This window comes from Ranitomeya variabilis, chromosome 5 (assembly GCF_051348905.1).
Source record: "Ranitomeya variabilis isolate aRanVar5 chromosome 5, aRanVar5.hap1, whole genome shotgun sequence".
NCBI lineage: Eukaryota > Metazoa > Chordata > Amphibia > Anura > Dendrobatidae > Ranitomeya > Ranitomeya variabilis.
Genome location: NC_135236.1, coordinates 15,449,800 through 15,468,939, shown reverse-complemented (window position 1 = coordinate 15,468,939; position 19,140 = coordinate 15,449,800). Strand labels below are relative to the sequence as shown.

Here is a 19,140-nt window from a genome sequence, read left to right as displayed (position 1 = left end):
CCCACATGTCGACTTTACATCAGCACAATTTTTGAAACATGATTTTTTTAGGAAGTTATAACGTTTAAAATTTGACCAGCAATTTCTCATTTTTGTTAACAATATTGACAAAACCATTTTTTTTTTTAAAGACAACATTACATTTGACTTTGAGGGGTCTATATAACAAAAAATACCCAAATCTGACACCCTTCTAAAAACTGCACCCCGAAAAGTGCTCAAAACCACAATCAAGAAGTTTATTAACCCTTTAGGTGCTCCACTGGAATTCTTACAATATGGAACGAGAAAAATAACATTTACTTTAACTTTTTTTTTTACAAATTTTTTTATACTCAAATTTCTTTATTTTCACAAGGGTAGAAGAGAAAAAAAGACCCTAAAATATGTTGTGCAATTTGTCCTAAGCATGCTGATACCCCATATTAGGGGAAAACCCTTGTTTAAGTGTCTGACATAATAAATCAGAAATAAAGGAGCTCCATTTGACTTTTCAATGCAACATTTGCAGGAATAATTAGTGAACGCCATGTCATCTTTGGAGAGTCTCTTTTGCCAAGGAAATGTGTCATCTTTAACTTTAGGCCTTTTTGAGATCAATTCATCTTCAATTTGCCTAACTGTTCATAATAACAGACATTTTGAACAGGGGTATCCAAACTTTTACATAATACTGTATTTGTAAGATAATTTTAGAGTTCGACCTCATACACATCCTGTAGAAATTATAAAGGAGAGCATCATACGTATACTAGAAAATGAAGAATGAGGGTAGCAAGATGACCCTCTAAAAAATTTAAGTAAGGACCAAATCATTTGTGCTAAAACTGGGTTTCAGTGGCGAATAAGAAGGACAAATTTCCACTTAAAAATCATTGGTTCTAATATTGAATTGAAGTAATGAGGCTCAAATAGGTACTATAAATCTATTGTGATAAAACTGTGTTACAGTGACAAATCAGAAGTCCACATTTAAAAATATAAATTATTCCTGCTAATACCTTTGTCCTGAAACAATGCCACATTTTGGCAGAATAATATTTTGTGCTGGTAATATTTTGGCCTAGGCAGTAGTCCACATTTTAAAAATATAAATTCTTTGTGTCAATACTGTACTGTGGTCATGAAAAAAAAAATTCTCAAAAAAAAATGTTGTTCTGGTAATATTTTTTGCCATGCATGAGTCCACATTTTAAACACAAATTGTTTGCGCTAATAGCATGTTCCTGAAAGAAGGCCACATTTAAGTATATCAATATTTAGTGCTACTAGTTTTTCTCCAGCCAGGAGTCCATATTTCTGTGTCTACACTGTTTGGAATATATTGGGTATCCAAGCTGGACATGTGGCATGAACTGGCTCTCTATGCCTTGAAGGTTCTGGCCTGCCCTGCTGCTAGCGTTCTGTCAGAGAAGGTTTTTAGTGCCACTGTTGGAATTATAACAGATAAATGCTGACAGGCTGACTCTTATAAAAATGAACAAGGGCTGAATTGGGAAAGACTTCTGTACACCACCAAGTGAAAACAGCGAAACATGACCTCAAATACATTCTCTCTTTTGGGGAGTTGTATTCTCATGCACCTCTTCACAACCACACATGGGTATACGCTACCAAATTTGGTCTGTTTGTTTTTATCCTCCTCCATATCCTTATCCTCATCATCCAAAGTCAGTATATCACCAGGGTGAACGTGGTCTGTACTGTGCATTTTGGCCAAGGGGGCTGTGATGGCACTCTTTTATTTTTTTTTACAAAAGGATCCCACATTGGGGAATTGGGCATGACATTACTTTGTGCCTACTTCTTAACTCGGTCTCGTGCAATCTTTCCTGTACCTGCCAGTAGATCAACAGGATGAACATGCTCTGTACGGTGCATGTTGGCCAAGGAGGCTGTGATGGCACTCTTTTAATTTTTTAAAAAAGGATCCCATATTGGGGAATTGGGCATGACATTACATTGGGCCTACATCATAGCTTGGTCTCCTGCAATCTGTCCTGTTCCTGCCAGTCGATCACCAGGGTGATTGTGCTCTGTACAGTGCATGTTAGCCAAGGGGGCTGTGATGGCACTCTTTTCTTTTTAAAAAAGGATGTTACATTGGGGAATTGGGCATGACATTACATTGGGGCTACTTCTTAACTCGGTCTCCTGCAATCTGTCCTGTACCTGATAGTAGATCACCAGGGTGAACGTGCTCTGTACTGTTATAGGCCAGTGAATTTGGGGTAAGTGGGCTGTGATAGCACTATATTTTTAAGTCCAAAAAGGACAACACATTGGGGAATTGGGCATGACATTACATTGGGGCTACTTCTTAACTCGTTCTCCTGCAATCTGTCCTGTACCTGCCAGTAGATCACCAGGGTGAACGTGCTTTGTACTGTTATTGGCCGGTGAAGTTTAGCCAAGGTGCCTGCGATGGCATTAGTCTATTATTAAAAAAGTTACCCCCAATGGGGAATTGTTTGGCAGATCATGCACTGCATTTCAAGTCTCAGACACATACAACACTACATTGGGCCTAATTCTTAACTCTGTCTCCTGCAATGTCTCTTGTTTAGCTGCCATTAGATCACCAGGGTGAACGTGCTCTGTACTGTTATAGGCCGGTGACATTTGGTCAAGGGGGCTGTGATGGCACCAGTCTATTTTTACAAAAGGTACCCCCATTGGTGAAACCACATCCTTGTTGGAAAAGACTTCATAACATTTGTGTACCTTAAAGAGCTCACTTGAAAAGTTCCTTTTTGTGTTGCCTGGTTGCTTACATTGGACACAATACACTTAATATACAGTAAATTTGAAAAAGCAATGCTGTTAGTTTGGCTAAGTAGTTCTTTGAAAATATTTCTTTGTCCACTATATTTGTTTCTCTCCTTGCGAGCCTTAACTTTCTCTGCCTCAAATGTACAAATGGCGAATATACAAATGACGATTTGTAAACAAGATTGAAATACAGTATACCGAATGCATTCTAAGCCTCTATATGTTTGCTGTTTGTCATTGTAAAACATTAACGTTTACTCAAGCTATGCCGGGGGTGGTTTGATCTAAATCCTTGTGGCTTTTATTTTCTAGGGGTTTATGGCCCCTCATCTGATGAGTCCGTGATATCTCAGTTTCATCCAACCTTGAAAAGTGGCCATTCAAAGGTCTGGGTGAAACTAGATGTCACGGGTCTACCGCGACAGAGAGGTTCCAGAGAACCGCAGCGCTCTGGGCTTCGTTCACACACAGTGAACAGAAGCTCTTCACCTGTGTTCTAACCTGGCTGCTTTGTGCCAGCAGTGCAGGAGTTAACCTTATTGCTGAGTTGCTGAGAGCTGGGTATCTCAGCTGTACTGGATTTTGTAATCGGATCCTCTATATAGACTCAGTCCTGACTTCAGCTATTGTCAGTGAACAGTTCTGCTGCCTGGCTTGAAGGTTGAAGGAGCATAGTATTGGAGTTGGACGTTTATTTACAGAGATTGGTGTCTGCTGTTTTGGTTGCATGTTAAATCTGTTTTCCTTCCTAGTTTATTCCTTCTCTTCCCTTCTCTGTTTCCTCTGTGGTTGTGTGAGCATTTGGCGAGTTTGAGACTTTTAGTTACCTTGTCTTTATACCCTGTTTAGTTGTATTGTTATACTGGTGCAGTTTACCTCCTTTGGGGGAGAGGGGGCCACTGATAGGGCCTGCACAGGAGACAGGGATATGCTGGCGGCTCAGGCCTCCTAACCATCATAGGTACGCCTGAGATAAGAGAAAGTCAGGGCCCCTTTATAGTGGCAGGGACAGGTGCGTGTTCCAGTACACCATCCTGCCCCTTTATCGCCGCATACGGTGTGACAGTATCACTGACCTTAAAAATTTTCTTGGTCCAATATGGACCCCATTGCTGCTTTAGCTGGACAAATGCAGCAACTCAGTCTAAAGGTGGCTGACCTCCGCTTGGCGGTTGTGCAGCGCACTTCAGTGGCCACTGCAGTGTTTGCTACACCTCCACAAGCTTTGCTGGAGCCTAAACTTGCGTTACCTGACAGGATCTCTGGGGTGTGTGACAAGTTTGTTACATTCTTTGAGGCCTGTAAATTGTATTTCAGGTTGCATCCTCACACTTCAGGTTCAGAAGAGCAGAGGGTTGGTATTATTGTATCGCTTTTACAAGGTGACCCTCAGGCCTGGGCATTTTCACTTCCCGCTAACGCTTTGCCGTTACAGACTGTGGAGGAGTTTTTTCAAGCCTTAGGTCAAGTGTATGATGATCCTGACCGTGTCTCCCTCGCCATCTTACACAAGGAGACCGGCCAGTAGAGGAATACTGCTCTGAGTTTCGGAGATGGGCTACTAACACAATGTGGAATGACCCTGCACTCCGCAGTTTCCTCTCCCTCAGTCCCTGGGAACCATCCAGGATCACTTCCGATATTTGTGTCCCATTGACTTGTATTGGTATCGGGTATCGGTATCGGCGATTTCCAAAAAAATTTTCGGAAGGTATCGCTCAACACTATCTGGGATTCTTTCCTGCTCCTTCTTATTCCGGACCTCTTTAACCAAATTGTGGGGGCTAAATGGTTCTCCAAATTAGATCTCAGGGGGGCATATAATCTCATTCGGAAGAAGGAGGGGGATGAATGGAAGACGGCGTTTAATACTCCAGAGGGACATTACGAGAACTTGGTTATGCCTTTTGGGTTAAGCAAAGCTCCTGCTTTGTTTCAACACTTTGTCAATGATATATTTAGCCACTTAATAGGTAGGTTTGTAGTGGTATATCTTGATGACATCTTAATTTACTCCCCTGACCTCGAGTCTCATCAGGATCATGTACGACAGGTCCTTCAGGTACTCAGGGACAATAAACTGTTTGCCAAACTTGAGAAATGCATGTTCGCGGTCAAAGAGATTCCGTTTCTGGGTTATTTCTTATCCTCCACAGGTTTTTGTATGGATCCGGCTAAGGTCAGGGCGGTCTTGGAGAGGGATCGTCCTGAGGACCTTAAGGCTTTACAGAGGTTTTTAGGTTTTGCAAATTTCTATCGCAAATTTATTAAAGATTTTTCAGTGGTAGCCAAACCATTGACAGACATGACCAATAGAGGCACGGATTTCTCCATATGGTCCAGTGCGGCCAGTAAAGCTTTTGAAACTTTGAAAAAGTGTGTTTCCACTTCACCTGTATTAATACAGCCTGACATCAGAGCCATTTGTTGTAGAGGTGGATGCCTCTGAGGTAGGGGTGGGAGCTGTATTGTCTCAGGGGATTTCTCCATGTAAGTGGCATCCGTGTGCATTTTTCTCGAGAAAATTATCTCCTATGGAGAAGAATTATGACATTGGTAACAGGGAGCTGTTGGCAATTAAATGAGCATTTGAGGAATGGCATCATTTTTTGGGAGGAAGCACTTCACCCTGTCATGGTGATCACAGATCACAAAAACCTCTTGTATTTAGAATCTGCAAAGAGTCTTACACCTAGGCAGGCAAGGTGGTCTCTGTTCTTCACCAGGTTCAATTTCTACATTACGTACCGACCAGGAAATAAGAATGTCAAGGCTGATGCATTATCCCGTTGTTTCCCTATGGGGTGGGGATAATTGTCAACCAGGTCCTATACTGCAGAAGGATGTAGTAGTCACCACAATTAATTCTGATCTTGAGAAAGAGGTGGTAGAGGCACAGGGGGACACCCTAGCAGCCTGTCCGTTAGGTAAACTTTTTGTTCCGGCTAATCTCCGTCTCAGGGTCATAAATGAGCATCATGACTCAGTTTTGGCTGGACACCCTGGAAGTAAGGTTACCGCTAGTGTTGAGCATTCCGATACCACAAGTATCGGGTATCGGCCGATACTTGCGGTATCGGAATTCCGATACCGAGTTCCGATACTTTTGTGGTATCGGGAATCAGTATCGGATCCATATTAATGTGTAAAATAACGAATTAAAATAAAAAATATTGAAATACTCACCTCTCCGGAGGCCCCTGCACCTTACCGCTGTTAACCGGCAGCCTCCTTTGCTTAAAATGAGCGCGTTTAGGACCTTCCATGACGTCACGGCTTCTGATTGGTCGCGTGCCGCTCATGTGACCGCCACGCGACCAATCACAAGCTGCGAGGTCATTCTCAGGCCCTAAACTCCTCATTCTAGGAATTTAGGACCTGAGAATGACGTCGCGGCTTGTGATTGGTCGCGTGGTGGTCACATGAGCGGCACACGACCAATCAGAAGCCGTGATGTCATGGATACTTTCAAGTATCGGACGGCATCGCTCAACACTAGTTACCGCGGGCCTACTCACTCGGTGTTTTTGGTGGTCTGGGGTAAGACATGATGTACATGAATATGTCGCTGCCTGCAGTGTGTGTGCACGTTCCAAGTCCTCTTGTTCTCACCCGTCTGGGTCTCTCCAACCTTTGGAGATTCCCAATAGACCTTGGACTCATTTGTCAATAGATTTCATCACTGACTTGCCGGTTTCGGAGGGTAATACATTTATTTTAATCATAGTTGATAGATTTAGCAAGATGTTTCATTTCATTGCGCTACTTGCATTACCAAATGCTAAGACTCTGGCACAGGTCTTTATTAAGGAGGTTGTGAGACTGCATGGTATTCCTTCAGATATTGTCTCAGAACGTGGCAGTTTATTTCCAAGTTTTGGAGGGCTTTCTGCAGCCGGCTGGGGACTCATTTGTCGTTTTCTTCAGCTTTTCATCCTCAATCCAATGGTCAGACTGAACGCGTAAATCAAAATCTTGAGACTTATCTCAGGTGTTTCATCTTAGAGAATCAGGAGGACAGGGTTAAGTACCTACCGTTAGCAGAATTTGCTATAAAGAATCGTACTCATGAGTCTACTGGTAAGTCCCCGTTTTTCGGGGCATATGCTTTTCATCCTTAATCTAGTGCATTTAATAGGAGGCATTCCTCAGGTGTTCCTGAAGAGGAGAGGTTTTCTTCATCCATCACGTCTGTATGGCAAGGAGTTCTGGATAAATTAAAGAGGATGGGTTCCAGGTATAAGAATGCGGCTGATCAGAGACGTGTGGAAGGTCTGGACCTGTGTGTGGGTGATTGGGTTTGATTGTCCTCGAAAAATATTAAGCTAAGAGTTCCCTCATGGAAATTGGGCCCTAGGTTCATTGGCCCTTATAGGATTGTGGCCGTCGTGAACTCCGTTGCTTTTCGGCTGGCTTTGCCCCAGTCATTTAAGATCCATAATGTTTTTCATCGCTCTTTACTCAAAAAGGTTGTTGCGCCATCCAATCAGTCCCCTTCACTGCCATCCCCGATCCTTGTTGATGGAAATCTCGAGTTCCAGATTTCCAGGGTTACGGATTCTCATTTAGTTCATCGATCCCTACAATATCTGGTACACTGGAGAGGGTACGGTCCTGAGGAAAGGACGTGGGTGCCTGCTGCCGATGTCCATGCCGTTAGGTTGGTTCGGGCATTTCATACAGCTCATCCTGAGAAACCTGGTCCTGAGGCTCCGGAGGTCCCTCGTAGAAGGGGGGGTACTGTCACGGGGCTACTGCGACACAGAGGTTCCAGAGAACCGCAGCGCTCTGGGCCTCGTTCACACACAGTGAACAGAAGCTCTTCACCTGTGTTCTAACCTGGCTGCTTTGTGCCAACAGGGCAGGAGTTAACCTTATTGCTGAGTTGCTGAGAGCTGGGTATCTCAGCTGTACTGGATTTTGTAATTGGATTCTCTATATAGACTCAGTCCTGACTTCAGCTATTGTCAGTGATCAGTTCTACTGCCTGGCTTGGAGGTTAAAGGAGCGTAGTGTTGGAGTTGGAGGTTTATTTTCAGAGATTGGTGTCTGCTGTTTTGGTTGCATGTTAAATCTGTTTTACTTTCTAGTTTATTCCTTCTCTTCCCTTCTCTGTGTTTCCTCTGTGGTTGTGTGAGCATTTGGCGAGTTTGAGACTTTTAGTTATCTTGTCTGTATATCCTATTAAGTTGTATTGTTATACTGGTGCAGTCCACCTCCTTTGGGGGAGAGGGGGCCACTGATAGGGCCTGCACAGGAGACAGGGATACGCTGGCAGCTCAGGCCTCCTAACCATCATAGGTACCCCTGAGATAAGGGAAAGTCAGAGTCCCTTTATAGTGGCAGGGACAGGTGCGGGTTCCAGTATGCCGTCCTGCCCCTTTATCGCCGCATACGGCATGACACTAGAGTTACTACATAGTGTAAATCACTATATAAGACCAGAGAAACATGCCTAAGACAGATGGCAAAACTGGGGTACCTGTACATGTACAGTGTGCTGATACCTGCATAATTGGGGACGCCCATGCAGTGTAGGTAATCTCCCAGGGGTTCTCTCTCTTGGTGTTGCTTCTCTGATATTCCAAATGGATGATGTTTAAAAGCCTCTTGGTGATGTTCTAATTATACTGTATGTAGTTAATCTTCATATATACGTAATCACTATATTTATGTAATCCTTATATGTACTTATTAACCTTTGTATGTTATCATATACAAAATTATACACTCTCACACTATTCAATCATACTATTCCTAGGATTTTGTAGTTTGCAATAAAATTGCACTGTATTGCAGGTATTAGCCTTTTTTAAAGCCGTTTCTGAACCTTACTGTTAAAAACATGGCAAATAAAATTGCCAAATTCACCTGTAAATAATTGTGCAAAGAGGAAACCATCATACCATTAAAAAATATGAGCGGATTTTCATGGGCTCATTCAGTATGTGGGTTCCAAGGCCTAATGGGGTGCATATGACTGACCATGCAGCAGGGCTGGCCTTGCTGCCAATGTGTAAAACAAAGGAGTACGTGAGTACAAAATGCATATTGTGAAGTGGATTTTCATGGGCCCATCCAGTATGTGGAATCCAAGGCCTAATGGGGTGCATTTTTTTCTTTTTTTTTTTTCAAAACACTAAATACTGAGTAGACCAAGGCTAGCAGACAAAACAATGCAATGTACACCTGCAAAATGAAAATTTTGACACCATAGACACACCAGGCGTCTGACAGAAATAGCAGACTGTATATATTTTTTTTTCATTATTTTTTTTTGCAAACACTAAATACTGAGTAGACCAGGGCTAGCAGACAAAACAATGCAACGTATGTAAGGACTGGGGAGTTAATATAGATGTTATAATTGGTGCATTCGCAGCCCGGGGTCCACCGTGCAGGAGAGATCCTGCCGCTAGAAGATAACGGCACTATATGGCTGTATAAGTGAACTCAGTTACTTCACTGTGTCTCACTGAAAAGAACACACTGTGCCCTGTTAGCGTCACAGAGGAACACAGCTAACTGCTGAGCTGATGGCTGTCAGTGGTCACGCACACAGAGAATCACACAAACACTCCTCTCCGGTGGAACTGGAATTCTAGTGGCTATTAGCCAGCCCTGAATACATACATACAAACTCCTCTCCGGAGGTGCCAGTATTCTAGGGGCTTATTTCAGCCAAACCCTATCCACATACAGGCGCGACCACAAATAGCAAGCTCATAACATGAAGTGATACTAGCACATGGCCGTGCGGCCATGCAAACCTTTCATAGCTACAGCAGCTTCAGGACCTTCCTAGAGGACAAATGGAAGCTGCAACAATACCAGAGCAACTTCAGGACCTTCCTAGAGGACCAATGGAAGCTGCAGCAGTACCTGAGCATGTGACCCCTGACCTCCAATGAGAGGTCTTACCTTGGGCATGCTCAGATGGGAAAAAGCAGGACTTAGTCCCAGAGACGTCTGCTTGCCGCTGACCAGTACTAGCTACAGTGGCTGAGCTTGGGAAAGCAGCAGAAACCAGCTGCACAGTATCAGGCTGAGCCAGACGCTGAGACCGACGTCTCGGCTGAGCAGGCTCCACTGCGGCTGGAGAAGATTGTGAGACCGCAGTGGAGGTGGTTCGAGATTCCCCCTGTGCAGAGGTGGGAACTCGACCCCTAATATTACCCCCTCTCCTAGGTCCTCGCTATGCTCAAAGGCAGCAATGAGCAGCGGAGCTCGAATATTCTCAACAGTCTCCCAGGACCTGTTCTCTGGGCCATAACCCCTCCAGTCCACCAAATAAAACTTTTTCCCACATACCACCTTGCACGCCAAAATAGCGTTCACCTCGTAATCATCCGAAGATGAACCTGATGTCCTGGCAGACGACTCAGAAAACCGGGACATGTGTACGGGCTTTAGGAGGGACACATGAAGGGTGTCAGTGATAAATAGGCGTGGAGGAAGGGCCAGACAGTAGACCACAGGGTTAACCTGTTCGAGAACCTTGAAAGGTCCCAAGTAGTGAGGAGCAAATTTAGTGGACTCAACTTGCAGCCTGATGTTACGGGTGGAGAGCCACACTAAGTCGCCAGAAACAAAGGTCGGAGCAGGGCACCTATGTGCATTGGTGGAGGACCTTATTCTCTTCTTGGAGGCCTGGATGGCATCTTGAGTGCGGTCCCAAATGTCCCGTGCCTCCACAGCCCAGTCTGCCACGCTGGAGTCGGTGAAAGACACGGGCATAGGCATGGGAACCCGTGGAAACTGACCATAATTAAGAAGGAATGGAGTCTGACCAGTGGAGTCTGTTACAGCGTTGTTAAGCACAAACTCCGCCCACGGTAGCAAGGATGCCCAGTCATCCTGCCTGGCAGAAATGAAATGTCGCAAATATGTGGCCAAGGTCTGATTGGTCCTCTCTACCAATCCATTTGTCTCGGGATGATATGCTGAAGAGAGATTTAACTCAAGGCTGAGTAAGCGACAAAGCTATCTCCAGAACCGAGGTGCAAACTGGGGATCCCGGTCACTGACAACTTTGTCCAGCATACCGTGTAGGTGGAAAATGTGTCTTATAAACAACGCTGCCAAGGCCCATGCAGAAGGTAACCGTGGAAGCGGCACCAGGTGCCCCATTTTAGAAAGATGGTCGGTGATTACCCAAATGATGGTGCAACCACGAGACTTGGGTAAGCCCACCACAAAGTCCATCCCGACCATCTTCCAGGGCCTGTTTGCCACCAGCAGAGGATAAAGTAACCCAGCCGGCCTTTGTCGAGAAGACTTATTTTTGGCGCAGGAGACACATGCCCGAACATAGTCTCCGACGTCACGGGCCATATGCGGCCACAAGTACGTCCTCACCAACAGCTCAGATGTCCTCTTGGTCCCAAAATGTCCACCCACCCTGGATGAATGAGCACAAGAGAGAACCTCTGGTCGCAAATTAGTAGGTACAAAAGTCTTGCCAGGGGACACCGACTCTAGCGAAACTGGAGCCATGGTTCTCAGGCTCTCAGAAGGAACAATAAGCCGAGGCTCCTCTTCCTCCTCCTCTGAAGACACAACGGAGCGAGAGAGAGCATCAGCACAAATGTTCTTCAACCCAGAGAGATAATGGAGGGTGAAATGGAATTGGGAGAAGAATAAGGACCATCTGGCCTGGTGAGAATTTAGCTGCTGAGCTGTTTGTAAGTGCACCAAATTTTTGTGGTCGGTGAAGACTTGAAAAGGAAAGCGAGCCCCTTTCAGGAGGTGCCTCCACTCAGAGAAAGCCAACTTCATAGCTAGCAACATCCTGTCCCCAATGGAATAATTCCTCTCTGCTGGTGTGAAGGTCTTAGAAAAGAAGAAGCAGGGATGCTTCCGACCTTAAGCATTCTTTTGGAAGAGGACTGCACCAGCACCAACACATGAGGCATCCACTTCCATTATGAACGGCTTATCGGGGCGATGTAGGATGGGAGCGCTAGCAAAATGAGATTTTATAGAGAGGAAGGCCTTGGAGACTTCCTCCAACCACAATATGGGATTTGCTCCCTTCTTGGTGAGGGCTACCAAGGGAGCTACCAAAGTCGAGAAATGCGGTATGAACTGACGATAATAATTAATGAACACCATAAAACGGTGTACCGCTTTGAGAGAATGAGGTTCCTGCCAGTCCATCACAGCCTGTAGTTTTGCAGGATCCATAACCAATCCATGGGCGGAGATGATATAACTAAGGAAAGGCAAGGACTCCTGCTCAAACTCACATTTCTACAACTTGGCATAAAGAGAATTTGCCCGTAAGAGGTCAAAGACCTTGCGAAACTCTCTATGGTGGGAGTCAATATCTGGAGAGTAGAAGAGTATATCATCCAGATAGACTATGAATGAGGTGGAGAGCATATCCCGGAAGATGTCTCTCACAAAGTCTTGGAAAACGGCTGGGGCATTACCGAGCCCGAAGGGCATCACCAGATATTCATAATGCCCATCCCTGTTTATTAAAAGCCGTGTTCCATTTGTCCCCCTCACGGATGCAAATCAGGTTATAAGCACCCCACAGATCTAATTTGGTAAATACCCTTGCTCCCCATACCCTGTCAAAGAGCTCAGATATCAGGGGCAATGGGTACTTATTCTTAACGGTGATGGCGTTTAGACCCCTGTAATGTATTCATGGACATAGTTCTCCATTCATCTTCTGCACCAAGAAGAACCCTGCCCCTGCAGGTGACACTGACTTCCAAATGAACCCTCTTGCCAAATTCTCCTAGATGTATTGGGACATAGACCCGTCCCCGAGGAGGTTCAGCTCCAAGCATGAGGTCAATAGGACAGGCATATGGGCGGTGAGGCGAAAGGGTCTCTGCAGCCTTTTTTTGAGAACACGTCTGCATAGGACCAATAGCACTTGGGAAGGGAAGTAAGATATGTGGGTATCTCTGTAGTGGAAACCTGAATGGACTTCCTCACACATCTGCCCTTACAAGATTCACTCCAACCCAATATCCTCCCTGTGGTCCACTCAATATGTGGAGAGTGGAAACAGAGCCAAGGTACTCCTAGCAGAATCTCGTCTATTACCTTGGGAATGACAAGAAGGGAGATAATCTCCTGATGGCAAGGGGACATAGATAATGAGAAAGGGATGGTCTGATGTGTGATTTGTGAGGGCAGTGTCGACCCATTCACCACTTGAACAGTCACCGGTTTGGCGAGCATCACCAGGGGTATTGCGTGGTGCTGAGCAGAGGCAGAAGACATGAAATTCCCCTCTGTTCCAGAGTCCACACAAAGCTCAATTGTTAGAGTCAACGAGACTAAAGAGATTGTCCCTTTAACCCCTTAAGCCCCAAGGCTGGTTTGCACGTTAATGACTGGGCCAGTTTTTACAATTCTGATCACTGTCCTTTTATGAGGTTGTAACTCTGGAATGATTCAACGGATCCTGATGATTCTGACATTGTTTTCTTGTGACATATTGTTCTTCATGATAGTGGTAAAATTTATTTGATATTACCTGCGTTTATTTGTGAAAAAAAACAGAAATTTTGCGAAAATTTTGAAAATTTAGCAATTTTCCAAATTTGAATTTTTATACCCTTAAATCACACATATGTCACACAAAATACTTAATGAGTAACATTTCCCACATATCTACTTTAGATCCGCACAATTTTGGAACCAAATTTTTTTTTTGTTAGGGAGTTATAAGGGTTAAAATTTGATCAGCAGTTTCTAATTTTTACAACACCATTTTTTTTTAGGGACCACGTCACACTTGAAGTCATTTTGAGGGGTCTATATGATAGAAAATAACAAAGTGTGACACATTCTTAAAACTGCACCCCTTAAGGTGCTCAAAACCGCATTTAAGAAGTTTATCAACCGTTCAGGTGTTTCACAGGAATTTTTGGAATGTTTAAAAAAATGAACATTTAACTTTTTTTCACAAAAAAATTATTTCAGCATCAATTTGTTTTATTTTACCAAGGGAAACAGGAGAAAATGGACTCTAAAAGTTGTTGGACAATTTGTACTGAGTACGCTGACACCTGATATGTGGGGGTAAACCACTGTTTGGGCGCATGGTAGAGCTCAGAAGGGAAGGAGCGCCATTTGACTTTTCAATGCAAAATTTACTGAAATTGAGATGGGACGCCATGTTGCGTTGGGGAGCCCCTGATGTGCCTAAACATTGAAACCCCCACAAGTGACACCATTTTGGAAAGTAGACCCCGTAAGGAACTTATCTAGATGTTTGGTGAGCACTTTGTCCCACCAAGTGCTTCACAGAAGTTTATAATGCAGAGCCGTAAAAAAAATCATATTTTTTCACAAAAATGATATTTTCACCCCCAATTTTTTATTTTCCCAAGGGTAATAGAACAAATTAGACCACAAAAGTTGTTCAATTTGTCTTGAGTACGCTGTGTGGTGCAGTGACCTCTGTGGCAGCTAAGGGGCACTGTGTGTGCTCCTTGAGATGTGCATGGAAGCATATTTGTTGTTATAATGGTGGTGCAACAGTGATTGGCAGAATTGTGAGTGGCCGACATGTGTCGCAGAGGGAGTCTGTGTGGTAAGTCTGATGCAATGTTGTTGTTCTGGGACCTGTAGTCCCTCAAGAGTGTGTATATGTATGGTGTAGTTGTAAGGGAGACTTACTATGCTAGTTGCGTGAGATGGGTGGGACAAACTAGCCACACATCCACACTCCCTTCCAGGGGAGTGTTTAAGGGTATATAATGTGACCAGGGTGTGGGTCACATGTTCCCATGTGGTTCCAGTGGAAGGTCCTGGGGAGCCTATGAGTTGGATCTCCTGGGAGTAGGAATCATGAAGAGCACGTGGTGGGGCTTTGGACCTGGTGTCCTGGGGTGTTGGACAGAGGTCCTGAATAGCACTTGGACAGGTCACATGCTTGTGTGTTGGGAGCCCATGGGAGTAGGACTGGATCCCTGAATAGCACATTGAACAACCTGTGTTGGATTTCCTGGGAGTAGGAGTCCTGAAGAGCACATGGTGGGGCTTTGGACTTGCTGGTTGCCTGGGGTGTTGGTCTGACGTCCTGAATAGCATCTGGACAGGTTATATGCCTGGGGTGTTGGATGAGGTCCTGAATGGTACCTGGACTGGTCATATGCCTGGGGTGTTGGACGAGGTCCTGAATAGCACCTGGACAGGTCACATGTGCAGTTCATGTGTTGGAAGTCCTGGGAGTAGGAAATCCTAAAGAGCTCATGATGGTGTGTTGGGAGGTTCTGGGAGTAGGACCGGATCCCTGAATAGCGCACAGTAAGACTCTGATTCTGGATGGTCTATGTTGGGGGAAGCTACTGTCCTTCGTTGGGTCTGGACTGACTAAGATATGCCACCCAGGCAAGTTGGTGATCCCTGTGAGGCAGCTTTCCTGGGAGAGAGGACTGACGAGGAGTTAGCAGGTGGAGCAGGAGCTCCCTTAAGGTACCATTGACTGTTGGTGCTTATGAGAGTCTATGAACTGTGTGGTCTCCCACGGCAACTGAACAAAGTGAGGTTCAGCGTGTTTAGAGACCGCGACCCAGTGTCATATGCGCTGTATGTGACTTGGGACATTGGTGAACTGTATGGCGTACGGACACCGATGGTAACTAGGCGAAGTGAGAGGTCCAGCATTTTTAGTGTCCGTGACCGTGAGTCAAAGCCGTAAATGAAGTGTTTAAGATAAAGCTGCAAGTTAATATCACCAGTTGGTGCCTGTTGTGTTTCTAAGAAATGTATATAATGAACTGTGCATAACCCGGTTTTTGACACTTTAATAAAACGTATAAACTGTGTTTAAGCGAAAAAAATTGTGCCTGACTACGTTAATCTCGTGCTAAGCAAGTGTCCCCCAATACACTCAATGAGAGCAATCTTACAGCTGATACCACATATGTGGGGGTAAACCACTGTTTGGGCGCATGTCAGAGCTCCGAAGGGATGGAGCGCGGTTTGACTTTTCAATGCAAAATTAACAGGAATTGAGATGGGATGCCATGTTGCATTTGGAGAGCCCCTGATGTGCCTAAACATTGAAACCCCCCACAAGTGACATCATTTTGGAAAGTAGACCCCCTAAGAAACTTATCTAGATGTGTGGTGAGCACTTTGACCCACCAAGTCCTACACAGAAGTTTATAATGCAGAGCCGTAAAAATAAAAAAATCACATTTTTTCCCCAAAAAATGATTTTTTGCCCCCATTTTTTTATTTTCCAAAGGGTAATAGAAGAAATTGGACCACAAAAGTTGTGCAATTTGTCCTGAGTACGCTGATACCCAATAAGTGGAGGCAAACCACTGTTTGGGTGCATGGCAGAGCTCAGAAGGGAAGGAGCACCATTTGACTTTTCAATGCAAAATTGACAGGAATTGAGATGGGATGCCATGTTGTGTTTGCAGAGCTCCTGACGTGCCTAAACATTGAAACCCTCCACAAGTGACACCATTTTGGAAAGTAGACCCCCTAAGGAACTTATCTAGATGTGTTGTGAGAGCTTTGAACCCCCAAGTGTTTCACTACAGTTTATAACGCAGAGCCGTGAAAATAAAAATTCTTTTTTTTCCACAAAAATTATATTTTGCCCCCAGTTTTGTATTTTCCCAAGGGTAACAGGAGAAATTGGACCCCAAAAGTTTTTGTACAATTTTTCCTGAGTACGCTGATACCCCATATATGGGGGAACCACTGTTTGGCCGAATGGCAGAGCTCGGAAGGGAAGGAGCGCTGTTTGGAATGCAGACCTAGATGGAATAGTCTGCAGGTGCATATTGCGTTTGCAGAGCCCCTAATGTACCTAAACAGTAGAAACCCCCCACAACTGACCCCATATTGGAAACTAGACTCCCCAAGGAACTTATCTAGATGTGTTGTGAGAACTTTGAACCCCCAAGTGTTTCACTACAGTTTATAAAGCAGAGCCGTGAAAATGAAAAAAAAAAATTTTTTCCCACAAAAATGTTTTTTAGCCCCCCAAGGTTTTATTTTCCCAAGGGTAACAAGAGAAATTGGACCCCAAAAGTTGTTGTCCAATTGGTCTGAGTACACTGATACCCCATATGTTGGGGTAAACCCCTGTTTGGGCACACAGGAGAGCTCAGAAGGGAAGGAGCACTGTTTTACTTTTCCAACGCAGAATTGGCTGAAATTGGGATCAGACGCCATCTTGCGTTTGGAGAGCCCTGATGTGCCTAAACAGTGGAAACCCCCAATTCTAACTGAAACCCTAAGCCTAACACACGCCTAATCCCAACCACACCCCTAATCCCAACCACACCCCTAACCCCAACCTCACCCCTAACCCCAACACACCGCTAACCCTAATGCCAACCCTAATGCCAACCCTAACCACACCCCTAACTCCAACGCACTCCTAACCCTAATTCCAACCATAACCCTAACCACATTCCTAACCCTGACACACCCCTAACCCTAATCCCAACTGTAAATGTAATCCAAACCCTAACTGTAGCCCTAACTGTCATGATCTCAATGGCAAGAGAACATAGCATCAGCATATATATGAACTAGCTCTTGGAAGATGGAAACTGAGCTGACCATGAACTAAACCTAACGCACAACTAGCAGTGGCCGGGTAGCATGCCTACGTTGATTCTAGATGCCCAGCACCAGCCGGAGGACTAAATAAAGCTAGCAGAGGAAAATATTAGTCCTAGCTCACCTCTAGAGAAATACCCCGAAAGGAGACAGAGGCCCCCCACATGTATTGGCGGTGAGTTAAGAAGAAATAACAAACGTAGTATGAAAATAGGTTTAGCAAATTTGAGGTCCACTTACTACATAGCAGAAGACAGAAAGGACACTTTCATGGTCAGCTGAAAACCCTATCAAAACACCATCCAGAAATTACTTTAAAACTCTGGCATTAACTCATAACACCAGAGTGGCAATTCCTGTTCACAAGAGCTTTCCAGACACAGTAACGAAACTACAGCTGTGAACTGGAACAAAAATGCAAAAACAAACATGGACAAGAGTCCAACTTATCTAGTAGTTGTCTAGGAGCAGGAACAAGCACAGAGAGGCTTCTGATAACATTGTTGACCGGCAAGCAACTAACAGAGCAGCAAGGTTATATAGCGACTCCCACATCCTGATGGGAACAGGTGAACAGAGAAGATGAAGACACAGTTCAATTCCACCAGTAGCCACCGGGGGAGCCCAGAATCCAAATTCACAACAGTACCCCCCCCTCAAGGAGGGGGCACCGAACCCTCACCAGAACCACCAGGGCGATCAGGATGGGCCCTATGAAAGGCACGAACCAGATCAGAGGCATGAACATCAGATGCATTCACCCAAGAATTATCCTCCTGGCCGTATCCCTTCCACTTGACCAGATACTGGAGTCTCCGTCTGGAAACACGAGAGTCTAAGATTTTCTCCACAACGTACTCCAACTCACCCTCAACCAACACCGGAGCAGGAGGCTCAACGGAAGGCACAACCGGTACCTCATACCTGCGCAACAATGACCGATGAAAAACGTTATGAATAGAAAAGGATGCAGGGAGGTCCAAACGGAAGGAAACAGGGTTAAGAATCTCATATATCTTATACGGGCCGATGAACCGAGGCTTAAACTTAGGAGAAGAGACCCTCATAGGGACAAAACGAGAAGACAACCACACCAAATCCCCAACACAAAGCCGAGGACCAACACGACGGTGGCGGTTGGCAAAAAGCTGAGTCTTCTCCTGGGACAACCTCAAATTGTCCACCACCTGCCCCCAGATCTGATGCAATCTCTCCACCACAGCATCCACTCCAGGACAATCCGAAGATTCCACCTGACCAGAGGAAAATCGAGGATGAAACCCCGAATTACAGAAAAACGGGGACACCAAAGTGGCAGAGCTGGCCCGATTATTGAGAGCGAGCTCCGCCAATGGCAAAAAAGCAACCCAATCATCCTGGTCAGCAGACACAAAACACCTCAGATATGTCTCCAGGGTCTGATTAATCCGCTCGGTCTGGCCATTCGTCTGAGGATGGAAAGCGGACAAAAAAGATAAATCTATGCCCATCCTAGCACAGAATGCCCGCCAAAATCTAGACACGAATTGGGTCCCTCTGTCAGAAACGATATTCTCAGGAATACCATGCAAACGAACAACATTTTGAAAAAACAGAGGAACCAACTCGGAAGAAGAAGGCAACTTGGGCAGAGGAACCAAATGGACCATCTTAGAAAAACGGTCACACACCACCCAGATGACAGACATCTTCTGAGAAACAGGCAGATCTGAAATAAAATCCATCGAGATGTGCGTCCAAGGCCTCTTAGGGATAGGCAAGGGCAACAATAATCCACTAGCCCGAGAACAACAAGGCTTGGCCCGA

The 19,140-nt window shown here is 44.9% G+C and overlaps 1 protein-coding gene across 1 annotated transcript in view; it reads left to right on the top strand.

Moving 5' to 3' along the window:
- Positions 1 to 4,672: 4,672 nt before the first annotated feature.
- The window catches only part of LOC143774629 (olfactory receptor 10A7-like), a 30,820-nt gene continuing 16,352 nt past the window's right edge, over positions 4,673 to 19,140 (top strand). Inside the window, exons 1-2 of the mRNA XM_077262382.1 lie at positions 4,673 to 5,148; positions 6,911 to 7,058. Coding sequence (XP_077118497.1) covers positions 4,673 to 5,148; positions 6,911 to 7,058 — 624 coding nt within the window. The remainder of the gene's footprint in view (positions 5,149 to 6,910; positions 7,059 to 19,140) is intronic.